Source organism: Harpia harpyja, chromosome 7 (genome assembly GCF_026419915.1).
Source record: "Harpia harpyja isolate bHarHar1 chromosome 7, bHarHar1 primary haplotype, whole genome shotgun sequence".
Classification (NCBI taxonomy): domain Eukaryota; kingdom Metazoa; phylum Chordata; class Aves; order Accipitriformes; family Accipitridae; genus Harpia; species Harpia harpyja.
In genome coordinates, this window is record NC_068946.1 from 13302431 (window position 1) to 13317509 (window position 15079).

Below are 15079 nucleotides of genomic sequence, written 5' to 3' on the forward strand. Positions count from 1 at the left end.
ACCTTGTCACCTACACCCAATATATGCCTTAGGATCCATGCCCAAAACCATATCCAGCTCAGAAAAACTGACTGGATTAGGTTTCCACGCATCTTTGCCCTGTTCTTAGACCTTCCAGGCATCTACCTCTAGCCACTGCTGGAGAAACTACACAAAGATAGACAGACCCTTCAACTGACTCACCACAGCCATTTTTATGCCACAGTATTCATCTTCACCCATTCTTCCAGCACTAAAAAGGATAAACTGTAGGGCTTTATATGACACATAAAATTGGATTGTTTAAAAAAACAAATAATACTATTAAAAAACAAACAACATACCAGTTTATCAGGAGGGGAAGCCAGTACTGCAAATGACTGATCACCATTTGCTTCCAGTTTTTCCAATTCCTCTGTTCCTTTTTCAAGGGCTTCACCTTTTCTTTCTCTCCAGCAGAACGGCTGGAGACGGTTAGTCTCTTCATGATCATGTTGCTCCTTTGGCTTGTACGACTCCAAGCATGAAACAAGTTTACCTCTTTCCAATTGTAAGGCTTCAAGCTCTTTCACATATGCCTTGATTTGATCTTTCAGTTTTGCTGTGCTACTTTGCAGTTCATTGATTTCTCTCTGATAAGCTACTTCTTTCTCATTCAGTGCTTGCATCTGGAAGTCAAGTCTAGAAATTTCTAACTGAAGACTATAAACATCTTGAGCTCGACTTGCATCTCTCTTTTCCAATTCAGTTTGAAGCTCTGCTGCCTTTTTTGTTAAGTACTGCAACTCAGTTTCAGTTGTGTCAGCTTCTTTTTGATCTGCCATTGTCTTCATTTGCATATCTTTCTCTAGAATATTTGTTTCCCTTTCTCTCACAGTATCTTCAAGTTCTGGAATGCGAGAAGTAGTCATCCTTGCTTCAACCTCTCTCTGAGAAAAATGTGTTTGGAAAAGGCTGTACTCTTCCTGAAGTTCATTGTACTGTATTCTCAGAGAGGTTAGCTCTGCAATGTGCTGCTCTGATGACTCTCGTAGTTTTTGGCATTTTTTCTCCAAAATTTCCACTTCCATTTTGAACTGCATTTCCTTCTCTTCCAGTTGCTGCTGCAGAGCTTCTCTAGCAGTTGAGAGAAGCTCTAGTTCTTCCTGAAGTTCTCTCACTTTGGAGAGTAGCAATGCGTTTCTTCTGTTTGGATCAATATCATCCTGACAATCTACCAGTCCTTTCCTCAACTCATTCTGAAGGTTTTCCACTGGCTTTCCCAATCCAAGTTGATAGAAATCATCTTGGTTGTCACTAACTTCATGACATACTGGTCCAAATCGTGCCAGCTCTTTTTGAAGCTTCTCAATTACTCCATGGAGTTGCTCTACCTCTTCATCTTTGTCCTTACGCAGCCTTTCTTGGTCACCACGAAGGTGCTCGACAAGTGATCTGAGTTCTTCAATTTCAGATTTTTGGTCTTCCACAACCTGATCAAAAGGATAAGGTCTGAATATTACTGTATGTAGGCAGAATTATTATTGCACATAGAGTTTAAATTACATTTTTTTACTGAATCAGAGCAGGAAGAATTGCACACTTCAGCTGGTAGCTACTCAGAATACTCTCTACTTTCCTAAGAGAATTATCAAATAGATTTCATCTACAATAAGATTCTGTATACCTTGCTTCCCTCAAAATAAAGCAATGAACATATAGTAAGTACTCTTACTTTATTCTCCAAAGTATTCTCTAGCTCATGCTGGAGCCTCTTCATCTGCTCATTCAAGTGATCAATTTCTTGATTCTTTTCTTTAAGTAGTGCTTGTGGGAAGGACAAAGCTGAGGAATCACTAATACCCAGGTCCTGATTTTGCTTCACCTGAAGTTTTGTTAGATCTTCCTGATCAGAAAAAACATCAGTCTCATTAGGAGGAACTTACTTTCTCTCCCAACATAATGGCAGAACAGAACCAAGGGCTTTATTTAAACATTCTCCTCCTTACTACAGTGTTAAAGAACTTAAGAACACAACTACAGCTACTTAGTTTAGATTTGTACCACTGGATTAGATTGCCACAACATTTCTGAACATTCAAGGTAAGAGATGAACACTCTAATTGCCAGACTGACAACCAACCAGTTTTCTAACTTGTAACATTTGCTATGGCTGTAGAGGTCAGGAATGCACACAAAACTGTATAGAGTTTACTAAATGACAACACTGTAGTTCATAATGTATCTGGGCTAGAAAAAAGCTAAGCTTTTTATTTAAATCAAATGACTGTAGAAGATAATGCCATAAGCTCGAACCTAGAGTTTCACAGGGTTTTTGTTCTACGATAACCAGCATTAGCCTTGTAACAGTAATGCAATATTCCCTTGACAAGAGAAACAAACAAAGTATCTGTTTAAAATGTCCAAAGACCACAACACTCAAGAAAGGAGGTCTTGGAAGTTTTAGCTGATGCACACAAAAGCTAAGGAAACCTACCTTCAAGTGTGCATTCTCTAACTGAAGCTGGCTGATGCTGGAAGTGCTAAGGTTTTTTTGCATCTCTAACTGCAAGTTCAGCTGCAGTATCTCCTCGTTTTTACTGATCAAATTATCTTTATATTGTCCTAGTTGGTCTAACAAGCTTGCAATCTAAAACAAGAAGAAAATGCATAGTTGTTTCAATTAAGTCCTCTTATTTAAGCAGAAAAGATAAAGCTTCATTCAACACCTTATTTACTGAGAGCAAGTAACTTCAGCAAACTCTATGATTTAAACTCTCTCTAATCAATTTGCATTAATAAAATACTTGAGACATAAAAAGAGAGTAAGAAGCTAATGTTCCAGCTCCTCAGCTGCAAAACCAAAGTACTGCAAAGGTGGTTTTCCATTTTCTTTTAAAAAAATCTAACTGCTCACAAAAGATATGTTCATATGTTCTGATCAAGGCTTGACCACTGATGTAATTTAACATAACAACAGGAGACACGTTAGCATTTGATGTCTAATGTAATCACAAGCAGTTAATATAATCACCATTCCCCTCCTCCTAGAAAATAGAAATTAGCACTGCAGTGCTAATCCCAATAACACAGCAATCAAAAAAGTTCTGAGCATTGACTCCTTCAACCTGTAAAAGAGTCAATAACTACACATTTCTCTGCTTGTAGCTGTTTGAAAGCTTGAGAGCAAAGAGCTATTTGGAAACACTGCGATCTTGCCACCTACAGCTTTGATCATCTCTTCCCTTAATGAGTAGCAAGGTATAGGGGCTTTGAGAATGAAAAAGGCTTAGTGGCTCCTGAGGTCAGGCTTCTTAAGAGACTTGGAACTTCCATCTGTAAGAAATTAGTCTTTATTATCTTACTGCTCTTGAAACAATGGTGTACAATTAACTAGAGGATCACCCATGTTTGTCGTCTTTGCACATCCTAAACTGGACTGTATGTTTGTATATTACAGATACTATAATAGCTATGTAATATTACATAAACATACGGGGGGGAGCAGGGTGTATCTGTGCATGTAAATCCAATAAAAGTTCTAAATAATGTGACCAATTACACTGCATTTCAGCTTAGCTTGTCACAAGAACTCATCACTAACTTTCTCTGGCTCACAAAATAGAGGTCAGATGACACTATTATGCGTAGTTGCCCTTTCTGTTCTTAGAGGAATTATCACTTACTCTCAAAGTCAAACAAAAATATATCTACCTTCCGCTCCACTTCAACTTTGGAAGGAAAGGAAAATCAGTTTATAAGAGATATTGATTAATTAGTCTCAAAGCTGATGTGAATCATCACAAGACAGTTTCCAGTGGGAGGGGAGACCGACAGATAGCGGAATGACAAAACAGAACAAAGCAAGAAAAGGGTTAGTTAAGACCAAAGCATAAAGAATACTGGGTAAGAGGGCACATTTACTACAACATTAGTCACTGCATTTTTGAATGGCTTCAATTCCCAGTTACAAGTTTGAACAAAATGTTTCTGCAGTTATGTGAGGGACTTGGAAGTCTACAGGACCCTACCAAAACTCTTACCTCTCTCTCTTTCATCTGAAGTGCTTCCTGCTCTGCCTGTAACTGCTCCTTCAGCACTGGGGCAGAACTGCCATCTGCCGGCACTCTGTGCCTCGCTTCATCCAATTTAGACTGTAGGGCAGAGATCTGAATCAGGTTATTGTACTGTTGTTGTTGTAATGCCTCCTTATCCTGCAATATATATTTTTTTTATATGTTAGAATTTATCGTTGTCAATATACACACCCATCTAACCAGAACAATCCTGCCAAAATACTTCATCATCCCTGACAAACCCCAGTGCAAGAAGAAACATACATAATCCCAATGGCCTATGAAGAAATAGGAATTCAAAACAACTGAATGTTTTTAGCTCAGTGAAGTTTTTACCCCTTTATTTTTTCTAACCCAAGTTTAACAACTTCTGAAAATTTAGCATTCGGTGATACATTACACTTTCTCAATTACATAGTGTTTTGTATGTTTAAGAACCTAAACATCTTGTTCTTGTAGCCATTTCCAAATTTATGATGATACCATATATTTGCCAAGCTAAATTTAAGAGCTGGAGAGTTTTGGATAGATCAAAAACCCACTACAAATACATCGTGTTAAGTCAGAATGTGAAGCACCAGCACTAAGTTTGTCAGATCTGTGGTCTGTCAAGCTACCATAGTTTCATTTATTTATTTTAAAAACTTCTACTTTGATCCTCTTTCTCTCACAGTCCTTCTCAGCAGCTGGGTCAGTCCAAGGAAGAAAGCTTCACTTGGGAATTCGTCCAAACAGCAAGCATACATACCTGCACTTAATACAACAGAGGAAAGCTGGACAAGAAACCTAAGGCAGTAACTACCTCTGCTGTTCAACTCTTACTCTGCCCATAGCTCAACATACATACCTCTAACAGAAGGGTTATTTTAGACTCATCATACAATTTGCCAAAAATTATGTAAAATTTGACCATCTTTTCTCTAATCAAGGGGAACCAAGACCCAGAGTACATAAACAGCATCTTCTGATCTTGAAATGAAAGAAGCATCAATTACAAAGTTAACACTGTATCGCAGCATCAAAACAGCATGCCCAAGAACAGGTATTTAAAACAGTTGTCCAAACCTTCACATCCTATACTAAATAGGCCATCTGATTTCCACCCACTAGCCCCCAGCCAGTCCCTGGCTGGCTTTCTGGCCAGCTCTGGGGGCACTGCAGGCACACACAGCACACAAGAAAGAGAAAATTATAGGGGAGACAGCCAGTTAGGGTACAAAGCTGTGTCATTCACACCTAGTATCACCAGCAGGATAAAAACCAAATGTAATAATTATGAAAGCATCACCTGCACTTTTTTGGGTAGGAAAGCACCTATCACAAATATTTTTGTTTGTCCTGAAGGGATAAATGAAAACTTTTCTTGCCCTCACATGAAACCTATGTTATTAACCAGCCCCTCAGTCATCCTGCTGCCATACATGAAAGGACACGCATAACAACAAACCCCAAACAACAATAGAGCCTTTTTTTGGTTTATATCAACTGAAAATAAGACATTACCCACACCATCTTGGTCACTGACAAAACTCCTCCAGTAACAATGTGCAAATCCAGATTCCTGCAGAACTGGGCTGCCTTACCTCGAATGTTCCTGCATTTACTGGACAGCAGAGTTGCAAGTGTGCCATAGCTCATGGTGTCAGCACGGCTCTGCACACAAGAGTTAAGTTTCTCCTAGCATTCTCCAGTTGCTGTGTTCTTTCTGAGGTTGCTACAGTGACCCAGCAAAAACAAGTGGCAATCCAGCCAAAAATCAGAGCTTTATGTAATGTACTTTCACTGTAAAACCTTCTTCTGGATGCCCACGCAGATACAGTCTAACATGGTATCTTCTTTCACCAATACCAAAATCCATAGGATAGCAGACTCCCTAAATGAGCCCCGTCTTCAAGACCTCAAGCAAAAGGATGAGCAATCCTCCCAGCACAACCCTAACCACAAGCGTCAATGTTACATATCAACCACCTGAACAACTGGAAGGAACTGGACCAAGAAAAAACAAAGACCTGCTTCATGCACATAATGGCAGGATAAATGGATCTGTGAGTTTAGTCAGTGTTCTTCACAAAAAGATACCATTCCATATTCAAAATTACTCTTTCCAGACCTATTTCTCATTAGCACTAGTCTCCATTATCTGTAATACCTACATTTTTCATATGTTGGAATTTGGGGGACAATAAAAACCTCTAATTGCCATTCACATCAAGTATATTTTTACAGAAAAAAATCGTGACACACAATCATTCTCAGAGCTCCATTGGCACTTATTTACTGCACAAAATTGCTTCAAGGCAAGCTATTACAATGCCTACAGTTGGCAAACTGAGTAGCATAACCTTGTCTAAAGCCAATGAATTAGTTTCTTGGAAAAAAAGAAAAAACAAAACCAAGAGTCTGAATTTGGCTTATTTAGGATTTTAAAGAAAGACTAATTTACTGGAACATTCAGACAGCTAAAAGAATATTTTGAATTCGCATGGATAAAGAAAGCCTGTTTAACAGAAAGCTGAGATTTCGGAGACAAGAGCAACTTGTCAACAGCACTATCACAGTCTCCATCCACTCCAAGGCAAGCTAGACAGAAAGCTAACTGGCACAGCTTTTGTATGTTTGGATAAAATCACAGAATAGCTTAAGCTGGGAAGGGTCTCTAGAGCAATCTAGTCCAACCTCTGACCCAAAGCAGAACCAGCTTGGCTCTGCTCAGGGCCTTGGCCCTTGGCCAGCTGAATTCTGACCATCTCCAAGTCACAGAGACACCACAGCCACTCTTCTGAGCCCCTTTTTCAACATTTGGCTGCCCCTAGTATGACCATTTCCCCCTAACATTTAATTGGAGTTTCCCTTGCTGCAGTTCATGCTTGTATCTTCTCACCCTTTCACTGTGCACCTCCAAGTCTGACTCCATCTCCTCTATAACCTTGTATTATGTGGTTGTAGGCAACAGTAAGATCTCCGCCACGCTAAACAAACCCTGTTCCCCTCAAAAATCATTTGCTCCAGCTCCCTGACCATCTTGATGGTCCTTTGCTAGACTTGCTCCAGTACGCCAATGTCCTTCTTGTACATGGGAGTCTAAAACCAAGCAGTTCTCCAAATGCAATCTCACAAGTGCCACACAGATGGGAATAATAGTACCTAATAAAGACCACCAGTACCACTACAACTGGCTAGTCTATATCATGTTAACTGAAGCTAAAACAAACAAAAAAATTTGTTCAATATTTTTAGAATGAAAAATAATGGAAGCAAGTATTTACAGAATTAGCAATTAAACTAATAAATTTAGTTTAGATCATGTCAATCTCAAATCTTCAAACCTGACAGACACACCAACAATACTTAGCAAAGAAAACTGCTGGGAGGAAACCAAAACATTTAGTTTAAGAAGGTAGAAAAGGTTACTCAGATGTTTGGTAAAAGACAAATACTTTTGCTAAATGGAATGTAATTCTTAACTCTAAGGTGTGACTAAATCTGCAGTAGTACCAAAGCACTAAAAATTTCGGAGTATGGCAAACAGATCTGGCTCCAAAGATACATAGCAAGAAGAGCTACCAATTAAGATAATATGATTTTAAACATAGTTACTTATTCAAGATCCATGATGTTTAACATTCAGTAACATTACCTTCTCAGGAACTTCCAGAGAAGCAAAAGAGCAACTCTGATCCATGCAAACATGACAACTGTCAAAAAGCAGTCTCTGTAGTAAGTAGGCTTATAGTTCATAAAACCAGAGTTTGTTTAAAGCTGTGGCTGTGATACCTGCCATTAATACAACAGTTTAACTCACCACTAGGTGCCAGGGATAGTCTCAAATACCACTTAACACGGTCGTTGAGATCCCCCATGAAGATACTGTCTGCATAATGCCACTCCCATTTAAGTAAGTATTTAAAAATTACTTGTTTTAATTCGGTTTCCACTTTCTTCATTTTTTGCAGTTGTTGTTCAAAGTAGCGTACAGTCTTTGAGGCTTCAGTACTGCTGTGCTCCAGTTCTCGTATCTGTGCCACCAGTTTTTCTATCTCTTTATCACGAGCTGCAATTTCTTGGTGTTTTTGCTCCTTTTCTAATAACAGCTTATTGTAATCATCCATCTTCTCTTTTATTTCCGCTTGCAAAGATTCCACCTATACAGAAATCACATTATACAGATATTCAGGCAATATAACAAACCTCCAATTGGAAGCAAGAGTAATTTCATGGCAAAGCAGGTGGAGTTTTACTATGGACTAAACTAGTGCTAAAATCTGAGATGAAAGTAAAACTAGATGTGGACAGAAAGGATGAAAAAGTAACTTTCTGAAATCATGTCTTCTAAATGCAGCAGCTCTTAAATACACATTTGATTACTCTCTCAATATTGGCAGTATTCTCGTGAAGTACTGGATGAAGGCATACTCTCAAGGCCCAGTGGTCATCAAAAGGGGCCTTATGCTGTGTGGGGTTTTTTGTTGGGTTTTTTTGTTTGTTTAAGATTAAAAAACCCCAAGATTACATGAATTATTACTAATAGCATTAGATGTATTTCTGTAACCTCAGAACCCTGTTTCATTACTTCAGGGAATTCCAGTTTAAAGGAAGATACCAAGAATTGAAAGATAAATATGCAATGTAACATACTCAGTGCCTGCAAATCAGACAGATTCACAGCAGTCAACAAAGAACAGGTACTCTTTTTTCCAAAAATTGATTAAATGTGAAGAGGATAACAATTTTGCATTTGAGCTCACTGAGATCCAGTCATGCACAGAGATGCAGGAAAACAGTGACTTATTCATCCCAGTAATTAACGTGAAGGCAAGGCTAGGAGCTTTGGTGGGTAACAGAGGCAGGAGAGAACCAAGTGTGACAGACAGACTACAGTGGCAGTGATAAAGTCATTAAGCACATTGAAAGCAAGCTCAGATAGGAAAGCAATGGGAAACCTTCTAAAGGAGAAACAATTTGGTCAACACCAATGAGCAAGGAAGATGAGATTTTATAAAATTAATGCTTTGTTCATCAGTAAGTGTCTGAAATTATGCAAATTCCACTTCAATATTATAAAATAAAAATTCTTTGTATTAATATAGAACTTTACATCTTCAAAGTATTGTACAGATATTACTTAACCAGAAAAAACACCCTCTAGCAAAATACAGAAGGATAGAGTTAATTTAGTCAAATTAATAAGCATGGAGAGCGTCACAGACTAGTTAGGATACCAAAAGTGATTAACATTACATTTTCAACTGCTTACAGGCACATATACATTTCCTTAATTATGTATATATCTTATTCCCTTCTCATCTCATCAGCAATTAATGAACTGTTAAGCATAATACAGGCCTTACAGTAAAGCTTTTTGGTATAGAAAAATCTCATAGAAGTCTAATATTTTCTAATGCTATAAAATTCTGGCATCAGAATCTCAGAAACTATGACACACTACACATGAAAAGCATGTTTTTTAACACCACACTGCTAGAAAGCTAGTGCTGCAATCCTGTAGCTAAGAAAGCACAACCTTCACCACCTTCACCCTCATGGCATACTCTCAGATGGTAGCTCCCAGTACCAACCAGCACTCTTTTCACAAAATAATCTGACTCACATATACCTTGAGCCTAGAGAACAACTATGAACTTGTTATAACTCCTACATGCAGAAATTAGAAGTTCACTTGAACTGATTTGTTTCAGAGCGAGTTATGCAATTACCAAGGTTACAACTGCATTAAACAACTGTACAAGAACTGTCTAAACCCTGACATTTTATTTTGGCACAGATTGCATGCATACCTCACCCTACCCACAAATGTCACTTGCTTAGTTACCTTCCTTGTGGGCCTTTCTCCAATTAAGTTTTAATCCTTTCTGAGAGAGATTGCAAAGTTACAGCAGCTAGTCTTAATTTTTTCAGACATTCCTCTTTACTAAGCCACAAGCACACTAGCAACAAACTGTCATCCACCTAACTCCTTGGATAGAAAGCAAGCTGTGGTCTTAACAGTTTGACATATTTTTAATAACCTGATGTACATCCTTTATGAGTCTTTATGCCCAAGACTGCCACATAGGTATACCTTCTGGGTACAAACAGATCTTCAACAAGTCAGAGAATCACAGAATCATAGAATCGTTTAGGTTGGAAAAGATCTTTAAGATCATCTGATCTTTGCCACAGTGTAACACGTAGGCTACGTGAGTGATGTACTCAGAAAATCTTAATGCCAGACAATGGCACTCATGCAAATGAGAAGCTGAGACTGATGCAGAATGATATGAAATCATGCTACTTCTTAAGAAGCCTAATGAATTCTTATTAGAGGTTAACAGAAGGCAAGTGACAATCAGGTGCCCTCCAGCATGGAAAATTCACTCTATCAAAGATTCAGTTGTTCCTACAAGACTTGCTTCTCTAACACCAAGGTACACAATTTCATAAGATGTACATAATTTTATTTCCTTCTATTCATTTTAGTAATATACACATTGAAGTTTTGTTAAGAGCAGGGCCACAAACAAAAGCTGAAGGCTAAGGCACAGCGTATCATCGTAATTCCCATATCTCTGTTTCATACTCCAAACCTCAACTTCTCCTTTCATGCTAAAAAGCTCTTTTACAGTAAGTAACTGCCTGTGATACATCTGAGCAATAAGCCAGGAGAAGGAAACTTATGTACAGGAAATAAAATTGAAAGCGGTTCCTCACTCCCTGCAAGAATTCTGCCACCCTAAAACATGTATCCTTATCTCCAAGTCAAGCTGAAGCAGCCTTGATATATCAAGAATGGGAAAAAATGCCAAAGCAGATCTAATTAAAAGAAGGAAGGAAAAGGAAAGAAAAGTTAGAGATGTTCATGCTGTTTTCCATACCTGTAGAATCAATTCATAGTTCTGTATAATGTTCATTTACGTGAAAAAATGAAAACAAAAAGCAAAAGTTAATCTTTGAAACCAAGCATCAAACAAATAAACATGTGAAAAAAAGGACTGATTTATAAATATAAATAGGACAAGGCATGCAGACAAAGAACATCTCTTACTACGACTGGTATAGCTAAAAAACCTAAACATGTTTAGAACCCAGTAGTCGTCACTCAGGTGTGCTCTGTAGAGCAGAGTGTCTGTATTGTTGTCCTCCTCAGCTAATTTAATCTATGCTCATAGGCTGTGAAACTTTACTGTAAATGCACATCCAACATTTCTTTCCATCTCCATAAGAAATAATGCAAGTACCCTCTCAGTGCCTAAATGTAGTCCAGTCAGTTGGGGAAAAATCCACTTGCTAGATGACAACAGAGCTAAAAAAAAAAAAGGTCTCTCAAGAGCCAGTCCCCCAAGACAATACAGATTTTGGTATTTTAATTGTAGTAAACAAACTCTTTTGGCCACTAAGTGTGATTTTACTCACCCTATACTCTCTGGGCTCTCCTGACGTCTGCGATTTTGCTGAAAGTTTTAACTGTTCTTCCAGTTTCTGAATTTCCTGCTGAAAATCATCACGTTCGTGTTCCCTTTCTATAGCTTGTTCCTGTAAACCCAACCAGAGATAATGAAAATCTTTTTAAAGAAACTTTTCATTTAATTAAAATATTGAGTACAAGAAAAATGCGGCGCTTGTTTTTGTGGTGAAGAAACTATGCTCACTTAAAAATCATTAACCTCTTTTAGTAGTCCTAAAAGCATAGCTAAAATTACAAGGAACGACAAAAAAAAAACCCTTTCTGGCTCCAATGTACATACAAACTACAATTAGCAATTAATAAAAAGGAAAAAAATATCCTGTAATACTACAGAAAGGTAATTAAAAAACTACCTTAAAAAAAAGCAAAACAAAACCAAAGAGTCTAGTCTTTTACAAGACTAGAATACCAAAGTCTTAATTTCAAACCAAATGGAAAGTATCCCATTTTAGGAACCATCTTCCAAGTCTCAATCACTAGGATGAATATTTATCACGTCTAAAACCATGGAAATATGGTACCAAGCTTGCTTACATCCATGAATTGCCGCTGGTTTTTAAGCTGTTTTTCAAGAACTTGAATTTGCTGTTTTAATTCAGCAACCTCCAATAACTGTGTAGCCAGGTCTTGATTACTATGCAACTGTTCTTCCAGTTCCACCTCCAAAACTTTCATTTGAGAACGTAAGTTGGAATGGTCCTTTTCTGCCTGACACTGAAGCTCTAATTTCTCCTTTGCTAAAAATTCTACTTCCTTCAGTAGACCTGGACAGGAACACAAAAATAACAACAAAGTTGTCAGTGCAGGGTACAAAAAATCAAATTGAGTTTAAGACAAGACTAAATTCAGGTATTTTGGACAGCAACAAAACCAAGGAAAAAAATCTCCTGAGATGGTCTGTAAGTGACACAAAACGAAGTGTGATACTTGGCTGCCCACTGTGTCTCTGAAAGCCATCTCTATTAAGACTACTGTACAACGTAGTAAGGAGGACATGGGCATCTGTTCTCAATCCCAAAATGAATCCTGGTTGGAGATATTCTGAGCACATAGAAAGCTTTCACCTTCGCCCCTGGAGACCTCACAGTTCCAGAAAGCCCCATCTCACCTGACCAGGAGTCCTTCAAATTCCCTCCCTAGGTCCTTGCCCTCTCAACCCCAGTTCCACGCTCCTCCTGCCCCAGAGACTCTTTCCAAACCACAGCAGATCCTCAATCCTCCAAATTCACTCCACTCCAGATGTGCTCCATGCCTAAGTTTAAGACCCACACCCCACTTTCAGCCACCTAGTCTCTCATACCCATCCTTCCAACTGCCCCATCCTTCATTATTCTATCCTAAAATTCTTGCCACCCCTTCCATCCCAACTTCCCACCTCACTTCAAATCTCTTCCCAATCAAGCCATCCAATACTGAATTCTCAATTCCTCCAAACTGTCATGCCAAGATCCTCCTTAGAGCTCCAACAACCAGTCTCAAGTCAGCCTCTCAATTATTCCTCTGCCTCATGCCATGCTGGATACTGCTGCTGATGTCTACCCTGTTGAGTTAGCACCCAGTCCATCTTTTTAGGGGTCACCAGTGCCCAGGCCTACCCTGAAGCTAGCTGCTATGAGAAAGCGAAGTTAATATTCTTCTCTGAACCTGAATGGGGATTTTAAAACCCAGAAAAAAAATCACGCTTACAGAAAATCAGTCCAGTTCTGAGGTTACAAAGGGAAGAAACACCTGGGAAAAAGATGGGACATATTTGCCCTATATAGACTGCAAAAGGAAAACAACTATGAAAACATACATCGCTCAAGATTGTTTAAGTTATCAAGAGCTAATTTATACCTACAAACTGCATTTTCAGTCAGTTGGACGCACTGAATACACTGTTTAGGAGACCCAAAGTGAGACTCTACTGTGAAGGCACCTGGAGCAAAACTATTTTAATGTGAATATAGCTGAAAGCTATACGTGAATATAATGTGAATATAGCTGAACACGAAGACAGAAGTCCAGCTCTCTAGTATTTAAAGCAAGGTCCTACAAAAGCTCATTATTTTACTTTTCAAATGTTCCATTATTCATCTTAAATGTTTTCAGTCATAGAAAAAAAGGTAAGTCTATGATTCTAACAAGGATCTTAACTGGTCATCCAGCTCAGTTCCCAGAATGGGACAATTCCCTTTTCCAAGCATGATCAACTCAACCCACATGATTTCTGACCTAACATCTTTTTAAGTTGCTGTTACAAAACTTCAAAAACTAAAGTGATACCACAGCCTCCTTACATCTTTTCTAGTGCTTCACTATCCACAGATGTTTAATTACATTTCTAGACACTTTAAAACAAGCCAAGAAACATGAACATTTTTATGTTATGTTTATGTTATGTTTATGCTTAAAAGGATAAGCATCACAAGCTTAGAATGATGCAATAGCATTTACATTAAACATTGGGGAAAACGTCACTGCGGTAAGGATAATGGAACAGAGTGTGCCAGGACTGTGAAGACTGTCTCTGGAAATTAAAGAGGCTGGACAAAGAGAAACAAGTAAAGGAGATTCTGTTTGGGGACAAAAATATGGACTAAATGAGCTCGAGGTCCACAGCAACCCTATGATGCCATGATTTAGTCACCGTAGTCTCTTACTGTAGCAACTGTACTTTCTCTGCATTAAGACAATATTAAAATATCCAATATAAAACTAAGAGGTTAATTGAGCAAAAGAAAACTGAGCAGATATGGAACTGTACCAGATTCTTTAACCATTTGTCAGATTTGCTAAGCACCTATGGTAGCTTTTGAAACCAACTGAAACGGACACAAAATTGCTTATCAGTCACTTGAATTCTTTGAGATGCATAGCATACATGTACATTGCCAATGTGAGAGCATGACACACACCAGCTGAAGAGAAAAAAAAACCCAACAACATTTTGCTTTGCAGTCACTCTAGACAGCATGTTAAGAGCCCTACCCTCCCTTACACACGGGTATGCTGGCACTGGGCTTCTCCTGCCATTTTAAGTTTGCTATTGGCTGATAAATACAAATCACAGGATTAATAAAGGACTTTGAGGAACTGCTGGAGATACACAGACCACATATTTCAAAAAGATCTAGTCCTGGTACGTACTTTCTGCCTTTGAGTGATAATCCACAACTACATTCCAACTACATTTTACTCCAAGCACTAACTTTGCAAACTCACAACTACCAAGAGCAGTATCTCAGATGCCCACATAACACAACAACTGTGCAGTCGCCTGTGCCATGCTCCCTACTTTTTCTAGCACAGTGCTAAATAATCACATGAACTAAGTAAGCTTCAAGCTTCCTAATCAAACGTTCATCGAGTTGTGGATGTAACTCGGGCTCCGGCAGAATGCATGCAGGTAAATGAAGAGTGTCCCCCCAAAGCAATTTCTCTCACAACTCACTTGGAGCTGTAATAGCCTCCTGCTATCAAGGAGATGCAACACAGCAAGTTATCCAAGGCTCAAACACACAGTCCAGAAAAAAGCTGACGACAGTCTGAATTCCATTAGGAGACTGAATCCCAGCCATAGCTGCACAACAGGGAATATCTT

The 15079-nt window shown here is 38.6% G+C and overlaps 1 protein-coding gene across 5 annotated transcripts in view; it reads right to left on the bottom strand.

Moving 5' to 3' along the window:
- Nucleotides 1–15079, bottom strand: part of PCNT (pericentrin) — a 101946-nt gene that overhangs the window by 35098 nt on the left and 51769 nt on the right. For 4 of the 5 annotated variants that reach the window (XM_052793686.1, XM_052793685.1, XM_052793684.1 and 1 more), the window contains 8 exons: nt 12031–12260; nt 11445–11564; nt 10907–10927; nt 7949–8176; nt 4002–4172; nt 2456–2608; nt 1694–1864; nt 324–1451 (listed from right to left, as the gene is read on the bottom strand). In XM_052793686.1, coding sequence (XP_052649646.1) covers nt 324–1451; nt 1694–1864; nt 2456–2608; nt 4002–4172; nt 7949–8176; nt 10907–10927; nt 11445–11564; nt 12031–12260 — 2222 coding nt within the window. The remainder of the gene's footprint in view (nt 1–323; nt 1452–1693; nt 1865–2455; nt 2609–4001; nt 4173–7948; nt 8177–10906; nt 10928–11444; nt 11565–12030; nt 12261–15079) is intronic. The other variant, XM_052793688.1, reaches the window with a different exon arrangement.